We start from the raw sequence: 15,466 nt of genomic DNA, 5'->3' as shown, positions 1-15,466 counted from the left end.
TTTAGCTTACAAGTATCCCTTAAATTTGTACTATGATTAATACAACTTATTGAAAGTATAATACACACACACACACACACACACACACACACACACACACACTCAAACTTTAGATACGATTCCTGTCCTATATAAGCTTTTGATCTAAATAAGAAAATTGGGCAAGAGAACAAATTCAGATTTTTAGGTTTCCAGGGTCGACTGTAGGTCTTAAGACACCCTTTTCTTTAAAGAAGTCATAACCAGAAATACAATTCCAAGTTAGTCTCAGGTAATAGTATAAAGCAATCTAGTCATCTATAGGAAATAAAAAAAAAATCAATTATGGAGTTTCTTACTGGAGCAGAAAAACTATCCATCAATTGGTAGATATATCTCAAATTATCTATATTCATGTCTATCTAAGTGTAAAAAGACATTTTGTTGTTAAATTATTCGTCTTATTCAATTTTCTGTGACTCCATTTGGGATTTTCTAAGCAAAGATACTAGGGTGGTTTGCCATTTTTTTTTCCAGTTCATTTTATAGATATGGAAATAAAGACAATCAGGATTAAATAATTTGCCCAGAGTTGCACAGGTGTTAAGGATCTGAGGCTGGATTTGAATTTAGATCTTCCTGACTCCAGGGTCAGTGTTCTATACAAAAATGTATGCTATATGTTTATCTATTTACATGTTGGCCAATGCAGTCTTCTTATGTATAGGGTTTATGTAAATACTTACGTGATTTTTTAGTAGTGACATTCACTGGATCACTTGAAGGCCCAGTTCCTGCAGTATTATAGGCTCTCACTGTTGCAAAGTATAGTGTGTTGGCTTTTAGTCCCGTGATGCTTTTTGTTGTTATATTTCCACTGACTCTGATTTTACCAGAACTTGTTTCCTTTGAATCCTCTGTCCAATATAAGACCTATTCATTGAAAACAAAGAAAAGCTCACTGTTTCCAACTATTTGTGAATTTGTTTGGAAAGGATAAGAGTTGGGGTCATCCAACTTATAGATTGAAAGTAAAGCAACATGTCGATTCAAAAGACATAAATATTTATGAGGAAGAGACAAAAATATAGTAAATTCCAATTTAACAAAGGGAATTAAAAACACTAGGTTCTTTTTTTTTAATATATAAGGACCATTTTTTTATAAAATCAAAATTTTTTAAAGATTTTTTAAAAATGAAAAATCACTTTTTAGAACTTCTAAATATATTCTTCTATTTCAAGTATCATTTGTTAATTTAATGAAGAAACATTTATTAAGCCCTCTTTAAGTCCAAGACATTCTATAACAGTTGGACAAGCTTTTCTAAGTAAACTTATATTCCAATGAGAGACATAATATTATATATGTTTGTGAAGATAAAAAACAGTTTCCTTTTTCCTATCAGTGACAACTGCTGGCCAACTGACACTAACACTAATAATAACACAGAAATTCTGGGAGCCTCTGTACATCCTAGGAACTGGACCTAAATTTTCTAAATATATGGAACTCATAGGTAAGGGAATATTCCTTACCACTCCTTGCAATGAATATTTTCTCTGAAAATCAGTATCTTAGAATATAAGTGAATTACAATCAATAAACAGTAAGGGTCATACATAGTATATGAACCCCATATTTTGATTATGAGAACAACTTCTTATAGGCTATACTAGGCTACATGTTTTTAAGTTCATTGAAATGATATTAAGATCAGTTATTACAGTGATCTCTAATGGCTCATCTAGTCATTGATGGAATCAAAGAATTGACCATACTTCCATTGATAATTTAGCTTATAAGTATCCCTTAAATCTGTACTATGATTAATACAACTTATTGAAAGTGTAATACACACACACACACACACACGCACGCACACACACACACACTCAAACTTTAGATACGATTCCTGTCCTATATAAGCTTTTGATCTAAATAAGAAAATTGGGCAAGAGAACAAATTCAGATTTTTAGGTTTCCAGGGTCGACTGTAGGTCTTAAGACACCCTTTTCTTTAAAGAAGTCATAACCAGAAATACAATCCCAAGTTAGTCTCAGGTAATAGTATAAAGCAATCTAGTCATCTATAAGAAATAAAAAAAATCAATTATGGAGTTTCTTACTGGAGCAGAAAAACTATCCATCAATTGGTAGATATATCTCAAATTATCTATATTCATGTCTATCTAAGTGTAAAAAGACATTTTTGTTGTTAAATTATTAGTCTTATTCAATTTTCTGTGACTCCATTTGGGATTTTCTAAGCAAAGATACTAGGGTGGTTTGCCATTTTTTTTTCCAGTTCATTTTATAGATATGGAAATAAAGACAATCAGGATTAAATAATTTGCCCAGAGTTGCACAGGTGTTAAGGATCTGAGGCTGGATTTGAATTTAGATCTTCCTGACTCCAGGGTCAGTGTTCTATACAAAAATGTATGCTATATGTTTATCTATTTACATGTTGGCCAATGCAGTCTTCTTATGTATAGGGTTTATGTAAATACTTACGTGATTTTTTAGTAGTGACATTCACTGGATCACTTGAAGGCCCAGTTCCTGCAGTATTATAGGCTCTCACTGTTGCAAAGTATAGTGTGTTGGCTTTTAGTCCCGTGATGCTTTTTGTTGTTATATTTCCACTGACTCTGATTTTACCAGAACTTGTTTCCTTTGAATCCTCTGTCCAATATAAGACCTATTCATTGAAAACAAAGGAAAGCTCACTGTTTCCAACTATTTGTGAATTTGTTTGGAAAGGATAAGAGTTGGGGTCATCCAACTTATAGATTGAAAGTAAAGCAACATGTCGATTCAAAAGACATAAATATTTATGAGGAAGAGACAAAAATATAGTAAATTCCAATTTAACAAAGGGAATTAAAAACACTAGGTTCTTTTTTTTTAATATATAAGGACCATTTTTTTATAAAATCAAAAATTTTTAAAGATTTTTTAAACATGAAAAATCACTTTTTAGAACTTCTAAATATATTCTTCTATTTCAAGTATCATTTGTTAATTTAATGAAGAAACATTTATTAAGCCCTCTTTAAGTCCAAGACATTCTATAACAGTTGGACAAGCTTTTCTAAGTAAACTTATATTCCAATGAGAGACATAATATTATATATGTTTGTGAAGATAAAAAAAAGAGTTTCCTTTTTCCTATCAGTGACAACTGCTGGCCAACTGACACTAACACTAATAATAACACAGAAATTCTGGGAGCCTCTGCACATCCTAGCTACTGGTCCTACTTTCAATCACAGCCCTCAGGGATATCATATAGGGAAGTGACTCTTGTGGATATAGGGTCTCAGATATTGATCAATCAATCCTATAAACCATCAAACAATTGTGGCCCAGAGAACAGACAGGCCAGGAGTGCTGAAGAAACAAGACACCATGAAGTCGACATAAGGGTTGGAGTGTTTTGGGTGAATCACATTCCCTCCATCTTCTTGACTGTAATTTCACTTCAGACCCTGATGGAGACAGTCCAAATCCTGTATAAATTTGGATTTTCTATATTAATTTCTTTTCAAAAAAAAGGATAAAAATAAGAGATCTACTAACTTCTCCACAAACTTACACATGATCTTTTCTCTAGAGCAAGTAAATTCTTAATCTGGGTCTAGGAACTTACTTTTTAAAACATCTTATGGTAATTATTTGCAAATATTTTTAGTTTCTTTGTAACAATATTCATTTTTATTTTATGCCTTGTAAATCATTATTTCAAAAAAGGGATACATAGTCTTCATTAGATCCCCTTAGGAGAGCAATCAAACATATACATGCACACATACCCATTAAATTTTTCTTTTGCAGCTTTTGTCTGACTAGCTGATCTCAAGAGTTATTAATATTCCATAAAGAGCTAAATTAGATGGCTAAACTGGAAAATGTCAGTTATGGTTTCTAAATATATTTCTTTAATTAATTTATCAGATACTACCTCATAACCTAGTACCCGTCCTGTGCTTCTGTTCCAAGCAATGGAATTCCAAGAAATGTCCACTTCAGAGGCTGAAAAGCTTTGTACAGAAGCTCCAGTTGGGGCAAGTTGAGGCTCTGTGATCACAAAAAAAAGGAGTGATTGATATTATTCCAATGTATAATCATTTGAAAAACATATTTAATGATTCCAGGAGACCTTGCTACTCACCATCTTCTCCTGAATAAACAATGGTTGCTGGACTCAATGTGCCTTCACCTTCATTATTATAGACCCCTACTTTTACTTCAAAAGGGGAGAGAGGTGTAAGACTCTCATTTCTGTACACATACTTTGAGGCTTCCACAGAAAACACTGATGCTTTAGTCCATATTAGTGAGCCAACTGGCCTAAACATGATGATGTATCCAAATCCTTCTCCATTCTGCAGTTCTTCTGGGATTGACTTTGGGAAGAGGGAAAGAAAACATTGGCCACTTGCAATTATGTCCTTTAATATTTATTTTAAAGGTATCATATAGGTCATTATTTGACATCTATGCCAAAATTAGTTTTGTTAGGTTAGTAGTTACTTCAAAGTCATCTAGCCCAACCCTCTCATTTATAAGTGGTTACATTGAAAACTAGAAGATTAAATGACTTCTCTAAGATCACACACAAAAATAATGTTACAAGCCAGAATGTAATCTCAGGTTTTCTTCCTCAAAAACATTCTTTTCCCTGTTAATCTTTCAATTCTGATGAACAAGACTCTTTCCAACAATGAAATGATTCAGGCCAGTTCCAATGATTGTATGAGGAAGAGAGCCATTTGCAACCAGAGAGAGGACTGTGGGAACTGAGTGTGGATCATAATATAACATTCTCATTCTTTTTGTTGTTGTTCATTTGCTTTTTGTTTCTTTATTCATTTTCTTTCCTTTTTGATCTCATCTTTCTTGTGCAGTAAGATAATTGTATAAATATGTTTACACATATTGGAACTAACATATATTTTAACATGTATAATATATATTGGATTACTTGCCATCTAGGGGATGGAATTGGAAGAATCAGGGGAAAATTTTGAAAACAAGGCCAAGCAATTAATGTTGAAAAATTATCCATGCATATGTTTTAAAAATAAAAAGCTTTAATAATTTAAAAATAGTATTTTCCTTCTTTAATAGAATGTTTAAGGTGAATTATGATTTTTGTAGAATCATACATCAGAAGTATAAGGGAACACAGAATTCACTAATTTCAACTTAAAAAAAAATTACTGCCAAAGTCCAATGAATTCATATAAATAGATTAAGTTCACATAGCTTGTTAGTGTCAAAGTTTAAATAACACACATATATTTATTCTTGTTCTTTGGACGTTTCTTGGAAATTTCAAATTTTCCCTTCTCAAATGTATTTGGATAAATTGATCAAGCTTTAAATGAAGAATATTTCAAGTTTTACATGCATATTTAGGACCATAGACCAATTCATATATTATAATTGTAATGATTTTTAGAAAACATTCAGATTAATGTACTATAAAACCCCATTATTATTATTATTATTATTTTTTTTTATAAATTTTATTTTATTTAATAATAACTTCGCATTGACAGAATCCATGCCAGGATAATTTCTACACGACATTATCCCTTGCAATCACTTATGTTTCATTTTTTTCCCCTCCCTCCCTCCTCCCCCCCCCCCCAGGATGGCAAGCAGTCCTATATATGCTAAACATGTTGCAGTATATCCTAGATACAATACATATTTGCAGAACCGAACAGTTCTCTTGTTGCACAGGGAGAATTGGATTCAGAAGGTAAAAATAACTCGGGAAGAAAATCAAAAATGCAAATAGTTCACATTCATTTCCCAGTATTCCTTCTTTGGGTGTAGCTGTTTCTGTCCATCATTTCTCCAATGAAACTCAGTTAAGTCTCTTTGTCAGAGAAATCCACTTCCATCAGAATACATCCTCATACAATATCGTTGTCGAAGTGTATAATGATCTCCTGGTTCTGCTCATCTCACTTAGCATCAGTCCATGTAGGTCTCTCCAAGCCTCTCTGTATTCATCCTGCTGGTCATTCCTTACAGAGCAATAATATTCCATAACATTCATATACCACAATTTACCCAGCCATTCTCCAATTGATGGGCATCCATTCATTTTCCAGTTTCTGGCCACTACAAACAGGGCTGCTACAAACATTTTGGCACATACAGGTCCCCTTCCCTTTTTTAGTATCTCTTTGGGGTATAAGCCCAATAGAAACACTGCTGGATCAAAGGGTATGCACAGTTTGATAACTTTTTGGGCATAATTCCAGATCGCTCTCCAGAATGGCTGGATTCGTTCACAACTCCACCAACAATGCATCAATGTCCCCGTTTTCCCGCATCCCCTCCAACATTCATCATTGTTTTTTCCTGTCATCTTAGCCAATCTGACAGGTGTGTAGTGATATCTCAGAGTTGTCTTAATTTGCATTTCTCTGATCAATAGTGATTTGGAACACTCTTTCATGTGAGTGGTAATAGTTTCAATTTCTTCATCTGAAAATTGTCTGTTCATATCCTTTGACCATTTATCAATTGGAGAATGGCTTGATTTTTTATAAATTTGAGTCAGTTCTCTATATATTTTGGAAATGAGGCCTTTATCAGAACCTTTAATTGTAAAGATGTTTTCCCAGTTTGTTACTTCCCTACTAATCTTGTTTGCATTCGTTCTGTTTGTACAAAGGCTTTTTAATTTGATATAATCAAAATTTTCTATTTTGTGATTGGTAATGGTCTCTAGTTCATCTTTGGTCACAAATTTCTTTCTCCTCCACAAGTCTGAGAGATAAACTATCCTATGTTCCTCTAATTTATTTATAATCTCGTTCTTTATGCCTAGGTCATGGACCCATTTTGATCTTATCTTGGTATGTGGTGTTAAGTGTGGGTCCTTGCCTAATTTCTGCCATACTAATTTCCAGTTATCCAGCAGTTTTTATCAAAAAATGAAATCTTATCCCAAAATTTAGAATCTTTGGGTTTGTCAAACACTAGATTGCTATAGTTGACTATTCTGTCTTGTGAACCTAACCTTTTCCACTGATCAACTAATCTATTTCTAAGCCAATACCAGATGGTTTTGGTGACTGCTGCTTTATAATATAATTTTAGATCAGGTACAGCTAGACCACCTTCATTTGATTTTTTTTTCATTAATTCCCTTGAGATTCTCGACTTTTTATTGTTCCATATGAATTTTGTTGTAAAACCCCATTATTATAAAGATAAGTTATTTACATGTACTGGAAAATGTTGCTTTAAGGCTATAGACATTACAAGTTGTATTTGTTTCCTGAAGTTTTCCTCCAGTACATAATCTTGTAATTAAGGTGATCCTGTGTTCTCTAAAGACAGACCAAGAAAGTGGATAATCTTCAAGCTTCTAACTACATGGAAAAAAACTTTTAAGTATTTTTTTTGGTAATAGCTCAAGACTAAACCTAGATAAATTTGAAGAGTGTAATGAATAAAGAAAATGCAAGAAAGAAATATTTCAAAATGATCAAATTTAGACATCTGTAGATCATGTCTGCATCACCAGAAATGATGGAGAAAGAAAACCATTGAAGGAAAAGGAGGGAAAAGATTGGCAACATTTACACCGTTTTTTTCACTACTCAACTGTTTTTACTTTTTATCTATAGATGTTGTAGACTGAATAATGAATGAATCCATAATGGATGAATGCAATTATATGCATATTGAATTTATTGCCCCAAACAAAAACAGAAGTCATGAAGAACTTGTAATATATAGAAAGAAACTTGGCTCTCAGGGTCTCTTTAGAGGAGGGAATTAAATAATTGGAGAATGTGAAATAATCTTCACCTTGCAATTACAGAGCTCTCATTGTGAATGGGAAAAAAAAAAAAAAAAACAAGTTTGAAGATACATGTCAAATATGGGCCTGCATTTCTGTGCTGTGAGATGACAAATTAATACAAGTCTAAGCAGAACATGGTGGAATTCTTCAACCTCATTGAATGTACACCTACATAAATAAGGACTTCATGTAATGTTTGGGCTAGCTTTCTGGAGAGCCTTGGGATCAGCCTTGGTCTCAGCAGAATGATCACCACAAGATAGTCAATAATAAAGTCTAAAATCTTTATTTTCCCCTCCACAGTCTGTGTCTATCATAGTCTGATCCACTCTCCTCTGCAAATCTGCCAGTGTTTCAGTCTGGCTTTGGTCTGACTTGGGTCTAACTTCCTGTCTCCATTTCTTATATACCTTATTACAATTACATCATTAGAGCATACTGAATATGTGTGAATTACAGAACTATTACATGACCATTCTAAGTACGAAGTATATGTAAACTAGATAACCATTGTCTCATCAATTCCTCTGAGTTAACACCTTATTTTAAGTATACTTTTCTAAAGTTCTGGCTCTCTACAATTTTAAGACACATAAAGATAAGCACCTGGAAAAATGGTGAAAACGTCATTGGATGATATGTTTAAAATTTAAATAGATTGTGTAGATGGAGACAGAGATCATATCAAGATACATTATCTAGATGGCACAGATATGAAAATAGATAAAGTTGTGAATATTGATATAGACAAGATAGCTAGAACAGATAGACTAGCTGGATATAGTATAGAAAGGGTAACAATATATTAATAAGTTCTTGTGTGTAGTTTGGAGATAAGTTGTAAAGGACTTTCAATGACAAAAAAAGAGTTTATTTTGTCCTTTATGTAATAAGAGACCACAGAGCAAAAAACATTATGATATTATTATTTTAGGAGAAAATCCTTTTGGCAATTATTTGGAGGATGGATTGTAAAGGAAAAAAAAAATGACAAAAAGAGTAAATTTCAGTAATAGTTTCCTGACTAACCCATTTGAGAAATCTGTTAAATATTTTTTAAAGAGGATATAGAAACTTGGTGGGTAAGTTTAAAAAGTTTGACAGCTGTAGTAGAAAAATATATTAAGATTTAATTTTCTGACAAAAATATTCATTACAACTGAAATTGATGGATATGATGGAAAGTGGAGTGAGAAACAAAAAGAATCCCAAAAATATATGAGTAAAAGTATATCTGAGAATTTTTGCTCAGAGAGATGAAATATATCATGAATTTTAAAAAAAATCACATGCCAGTGTAAGCATTAAGGGATAATATATTTGTGATAGAAGTTTCAAGTATTTAAATATGTAATGTAATTCTTTCTGCACTGGTAAATTCTTGGCAACTTTTTCATAATTGTATTTTTAAAAAAGAAGAGAAAGAGAAATGCTCTTCAGAAGCTATTACTTAGGAAAAAGAAAGAAATGTATATTCTCTCAGTGCTTAAGAAGGAAAAAAAAACAGGCATAGTTTTAAATGAACTAAATTTATTGAGAGCAGATTCTAAAGAGGTTAGCAAAAATATTGTTATAATCCTAGGCATGAAATTCTAGTGCAAAGCAATTTTACCTCTAGATGATGACTAAGCTCTGAGGAATGGAATTCTAATGACAAATATACATGATTCTGATATGGAAAAAAAATTTTATTTTTTGTAAAGAGACTGAACAATTTAAACAAAAATGCATGTGAGGATAATGCAAAAAACAACAGATTACCTATTAAATGCGAGAAGAAAAAGAATCTTATATAAAATTAGTTCATCAGCAAATCTTTCAATTAGTATTCATTAAGCACATATTATGCACTATGTTAAGCCCTAAAGATGCAATGAAAGGCCTAAGGTCATCCTTGTCCTCAAGGAGCTTACAATTTAATGAGACAGAAAATATGCAGACAACTACATAAAAGTTATTGTTTATAGGATTAATAAGAATTAATTAACAGAAGGAAGGCACTAGAATTGAGAGGGATAAGGAAAGGCTTACTATAAAAGATGAAATATTAAGTAGATGTTTATTTTCTGCCCATTTTACTGGTAAGAAAGCTAAGTTCCAAAGATTGAATGACTTGAACTTATTATTATAGAGTAGTGTCCTCCATGGCTATATCCTGAGCAAGCTACTCTCTTTTTACTATTTTTTTCTATTATAATTAGCTCTTGTGCTATCTACTTGTTTAGTTCTTATCTCTATCTAGACAGCTGGTCTCATATCTCTAGCTGCCTATTATATATTTTAAACTGGATATCCTCCAAAAGCCTTAATTGGTCTCAGGTAGGACCCATTAAATTTCCCTCCAGTCCTTTGCCTCTTCCAGATTTCCCTATTTTGGTTGTGGGTATCACCATTTCCACGGCATTTTAGGGTGGAAACCTAGATGTCATTCTGTATTCCTCATTTTCTCTCATCTATCAGTTGTTGATATCTTGTTCTTCTTTATTTTGCAATCCTGACCCTAATCTATTTCTACATGTTTCCTTCTCTCCTCTGACAATACCAAAGTACAGAGCAGAAATATTCCACTAGCTTCCTGACTGAAGTCCCTACTTCATTGCCACCCATCTTCCATTCAACTGTTGATTCATTCTTTCCAAAATGCAGGTATGACCATCTCAACCTCTCTTGCCAAACTCTATATGCTGCTTCATCCTTAGCTCTTGAATAAAAACATACTTTTTATCTTTTAAAACGCTTCATAACATTTTCCAGTATTTTAAATCTTCCTTCCTGACATATATTCTATAATTCAATGAGACTGCTCTTTTTTCTATACCTTGAGCATGAAAATTTGACTCCTGTTTTCAGTTTTCAGTGATTTCGTTGTTTTCAGTGATTTTATCTCCAAAACCTTAAAATGCTTACTTTACTTCCAATGTCTAGTTTCTTTGGCTCCCTTCAAGTCTATCTTTGGCAAAAAGCCTTCCTCAGTTCTCCTTAATCTTCATACAATTTATATCTGAGACTTCCAAATTTATCTTGAAAAAATTGTTTATACATAATTATTTGAATGTTTTCTTCCCTTGAGAAGAAAGATTGTTTTCTTTCTCTCTCTCTTTTTTTTTTTTCTTTCTATAGTACTAAGGACAAAGCCTAACACATCAGTAGCTATGTAGACTGGCGTATTGATACTTCAAATGAAAGGAATTTGATCAAAGGACTATGAGTTTAATTTGATCTTCACAATCATATTGAAAGTATTTCCATGTGAAAAACAGACATGGGATGCTTATTATATTGTGTTGTATCTCTCATTTTCTGATTCTGAAAAGCTGATTGACATCTGAAAATAAAATATTGTTATTAAGGATCTCCCCAACGTGGCATGTACCAAGTGAAAATGAGTTACAATGTTACATAAAGCCATAGAAATAACCTGTTTACCCCTAAACCAGATCTTCATTCTGACTTTATGAGTTCTTTTTCAGATACTCAATTAATTAGTGAACTATTAATAATGCTGGGGCTATATTGTCTCTTCCCCTCTGTACTATATTTTTTTCAATCAAGCAATTACTAAGTCTTGTTAATTCCATCCCCAAGTCTTGAATATTCCCCTCCTTTATGTTCCTACTGTCACCAACAGCATTATTTCAGAACCTCATGAATAATGGACAATGACCTCCTTAAAGGACTGACCACTTAATACCCCTAGGGCCATAATATATTTTGTTTTCTTCCATTTGAATCTGCTTATGTCACTTCTGCTCAAAATTTTCAGTTTCCTTTTATGTTCCAAATAAAATTCAAATTGCTTTGCCTCCCTTCCCCAACCCTCACTAAAGTATCTTTTTTTTAATTATAGCTTTTTATTTACAAGTTATCTGCATGAATAATTTTACAGCATGAACAACTGCCAAACCTTTTATTCCAATTGTTCCCCTCCATCTCCCTTTCCCTCCCCAAGATGGCAGGTTGACCAATATATGTTAAATATGTTAAAGTATAAATTAAATACAATATAAGTATACATGTCCTAACAGTTATTTTGCTGTACAAAAAGAATCAGACTTTGAAATGGTGTACTATTAGCCTATAAAGGAAATTAAAAATGCAGGCAGGAAAAAAATAAAAGGATTGGGAATTCTATGTAATGGTTCATAGTCATCTCCTAGAGTTCTTTCACTGAGTGTAGCTGGTTCAATTCATTACTGCTCTATTGGAACTGATTTGGTTCATCACATTGCTGGAGATGGCCACATCCATCAAAATTGATCATCATATAGTATTGTTGTTGAAGTATATAATTATCTCCTGGTCCTGCTCATTTCACTCAGCATCAGTTCATGTAAGTCTCTCCAGGCATTTCTGAAATCACCCTGCTGGTCATTTCTTACATAACAATAATATTCCCTAATATTCATATACCACAATTTATTCAGCCATTCTCCAATTGATGGGCATCCACTCAGTTTCCAGTTTCTGGCCAGTACAAAAAGGATTGTCACAAACATTCTTGCACATACAGGTCCCTTTCCCTTCATTATGATCTCTTTGAGATATAAGCCCAGTAGAAACACTGCTGGATCAAAGCGTATGCACAGTTTGATAACTTTTTGAGCATAGTTCCAAATGGCTCTCCAGAATGATTAGATGTATTCACAATTCCACTAACAATGTATTGGTGTCCCTATTTTGCCACATCCCCGCCAACATTCAACATTATCTTTCCCTGTCAGGTGTGTAGTGGTATCTCAGAGTTGTCTTAAAATTTCTATTTCTCTGATTAATAATGACTTGGAGCATCTTTTTATATGGCTAGAAATAATTCCAATTTCTTCGTCTGAGAATGTCTTGATTTCTTATTAATTAGAGCCAATTCTCTATATATTTTGGAGATGAGGCCTTTATCAGATCCTTTGACTGTAAAAATGTTTCCCAGTTTAGTGCTTCCCTTCTAAACTTGTCTGCAATAGTTTTGTTTATACAAAAACTTTTCAATTTGATATAATCAATTTTTTTCCATTTTGTGAGCAAAAATGATCTCTAGTTTTTCTTTGGTCATAAATTCCTTCCTCTTCCACAGGTCTGAGAGGCAAACTATCCTATGCTCTTCCAATTTATTTATAAACTCATTCTTTATGCCTAGGTCATGAACCCATTTTGACCTTATCTTGGTGTATGGTGTTAAGTGTGGGTCAAGGCCTAGTTTCTGTCATACTAATTTCCAATTTTCCCATCAATTTTTGTCAAACAGTGAGTTCTTATCCCCAAAACTGGGATCTTTGAGTTTTTCAAACATTAGATTTTTAAAGTTATTGGCTGTTTTATCATTTGAACCTAACCTATTCCACTCATCAACTAGTCTATTTCTTAGCCAATACAAAATGGTTTTGGTAACCACTACTTTATAATATAACTTTAGATCTGGTACAACTAAGCCACCTTCATTTGAATGATTTTTCATTAATTCCCTTGAAATTCTTGACCTTTTGTTTTTCCATATGAACTTTGTTGATATTTTTCTTAGCTCATTAAAATAGTTTTCTGGCAGTCTGATTTGTACAGCGCTAAATAAATAGATTAGTTTAGGGAGTATTGTCATCTTTATTATATTTGCTTGTCCTATCCAAGAGCATTTAATATTTTTCCAGTTGATTAGATCAGACATAATTTGTATGGAAAGTGTTTTGTAGTTTTTCTCATAAAGTTTCTGATTTTCCCATGGCAGATAGATTCCTAAATAGTTTATGTTTTATACTATCAGTAGTTACTTTAAATGGAATTTCTCTTTGTAACTCTAACTGTTGGATTTTGTTAGTGATATATGAGAATGCTGATGACTTATGTAGGTTTATTTTCTATCCTGCAACTTTGCTAAAGGTTTGGATTATTTCTAATAACTTTTTAGTAGAATCTCTGGAGTTCTCTAAGTATACCATCATATCATCAGCAAAGAGTGATAATTTGGTTTCCTCATTGCCTACTCTAATTGCTTTAATCCCTTTCTCAAATCTTATTGCCAAAACTAGCATATCCAATACAATATTAAATAGTAACGGTGATAGTGGGCAACCTTGTTTCACTCCTGATCTTATTGGGAATGATTGCAGTTTGTCCCCGTTACATATGATGCTTACTGATGGTTTTAAAGAGATGCTACTGTTTATTTTAAGGAAAAGTCCATTTATTCCTATACTCTCAAGTATTTTTAATAGGAATGGATGTTGGATTTTATCAAATGCTTTTTCTGCATCTATTGAGATGATCATATGTTTTTTGTTAATTCAGTTATTAATGTGGTCAATTATACTGATAGTTTTTTCTAATATTGAATCAGCCCTGCATTCCTGGTATAAATCATACTTGGTCATGGTGTATTATCCTAGGGATGATTTTCTGTAGTCTTTTTGCTAATATCTTATTTAAGATTTTAGCATCAATATTCCTTAGAGAGATTGTTCTATAATTTTCTTTCTCTGTTTTCAACCTACCTTATTTAGGTATAGTACCATGTCTATATCATAAAAGGAATTTGGTAGGACTCCTTCATTCCCTATTTTTTTCCAATAGTTTAAATAGCATTGGGACTAATTGTTCTTTAAATGTTTGGTAGAATTCATTTATAAATCCATCTGGTCCTGGGGATTTTTTCTTAGGGAGTTGATTAATAGCTTATTCTATTTCTTTTTCTGAAATGGGACTATTCAAGCAATTTATTTCCTCCTCTGTTAATATAGGAAGCCTACATTTTTGGATGTAGTCATCCATTTCATTTAGGTTATCAAATTTATTGGCATAAAGTTGGTCAAAGTAACTCCTTATTAGTTCTCTAATTTCCTCTTCATTGATGATTATGAGAGGAGCTTAAAAAGTCACGTGTGCCTTCTCCACCATCTTGGCTCTGCTTAAAGTATCTTTCTTTCTGAATCTATTTCTTACTACTCTGCTACATATTATTTGTAATCTAAATAACCTAGACAAAGTTCTGTGCCCTGAATATGTATTATCTTAGACTTTTATGTGTTTGAGGAGACTTTTCTCTCTTCTTGGACTATCATTTCTCTTCCCCTTCTTCTTCTTTTTTTTTTTTTTTTTTTTTTTTTTTAATTTTTGCCTATTTAAAAAAAAATCCAATGGTCAACTTTTTCAGCATGTTGTCCTTCTGATTTTCTTATTGTTCTTGTTTTTCATATTCTTTTTGATAAATTTTAAATATGCTTATTCTTTACTTTTTTATTACATTAATCTTTGTTTAACCCTTAAACTATAACTTTTGTGAGACTGGGTAATATATTTAATTTAAATTTGGGGGCATCCTCTTGCTGTAGTACATCATTCTGTTAGTTTTTCAGATTAAAGGGTTCTTTTAATAAACTCAACACTGACTTATCATTAATATCATCTTTCACAACAACAATACTATCCAGTCACCAATTCCACTGACTTTCTATTCTTTTCTGATGACTTTTAAACTCTGATCAGCTGTTCCATTACCCTAAGTCAAATAAATTCCTATAAGTGAATTAATGTATTTATTGAATTATTCATTTTTTCTTCTACTTTGTCATTTGAATGGACATTTCTTACCCTATTAAGTATTAAATTAATGTTAACAAAAAGAACAGAAAGGGGCTTTCTCTTGGATCCAATTCTCTTATT

At 32.4% G+C, this 15,466-nt stretch overlaps 1 protein-coding gene across 1 annotated transcript in view; it reads right to left on the bottom strand.

Annotated features, from left to right (window-relative positions):
- The window catches only part of LOC127551343 (contactin-6-like), a 201,439-nt gene that overhangs the window by 29,438 nt on the left and 156,535 nt on the right, over nt 1–15,466 (bottom strand). Inside the window, exons 9-11 of the mRNA XM_051981019.1 lie at nt 4,157–4,391; nt 3,947–4,062; nt 2,497–2,683 (exon numbers count right to left, since the gene is read on the bottom strand). Of these exons, the coding sequence (XP_051836979.1) occupies nt 2,497–2,683; nt 3,947–4,062; nt 4,157–4,391 (538 nt within the window). The remainder of the gene's footprint in view (nt 1–2,496; nt 2,684–3,946; nt 4,063–4,156; nt 4,392–15,466) is intronic.

Source organism: Antechinus flavipes, chromosome 1 (genome assembly GCF_016432865.1).
Source record: "Antechinus flavipes isolate AdamAnt ecotype Samford, QLD, Australia chromosome 1, AdamAnt_v2, whole genome shotgun sequence".
In the NCBI taxonomy this organism is placed as follows: domain Eukaryota; kingdom Metazoa; phylum Chordata; class Mammalia; order Dasyuromorphia; family Dasyuridae; genus Antechinus; species Antechinus flavipes.
The sequence above is the reverse complement of the archived record's forward strand: the minus strand, read 5'-3'. Positions and strand labels throughout refer to the sequence as shown.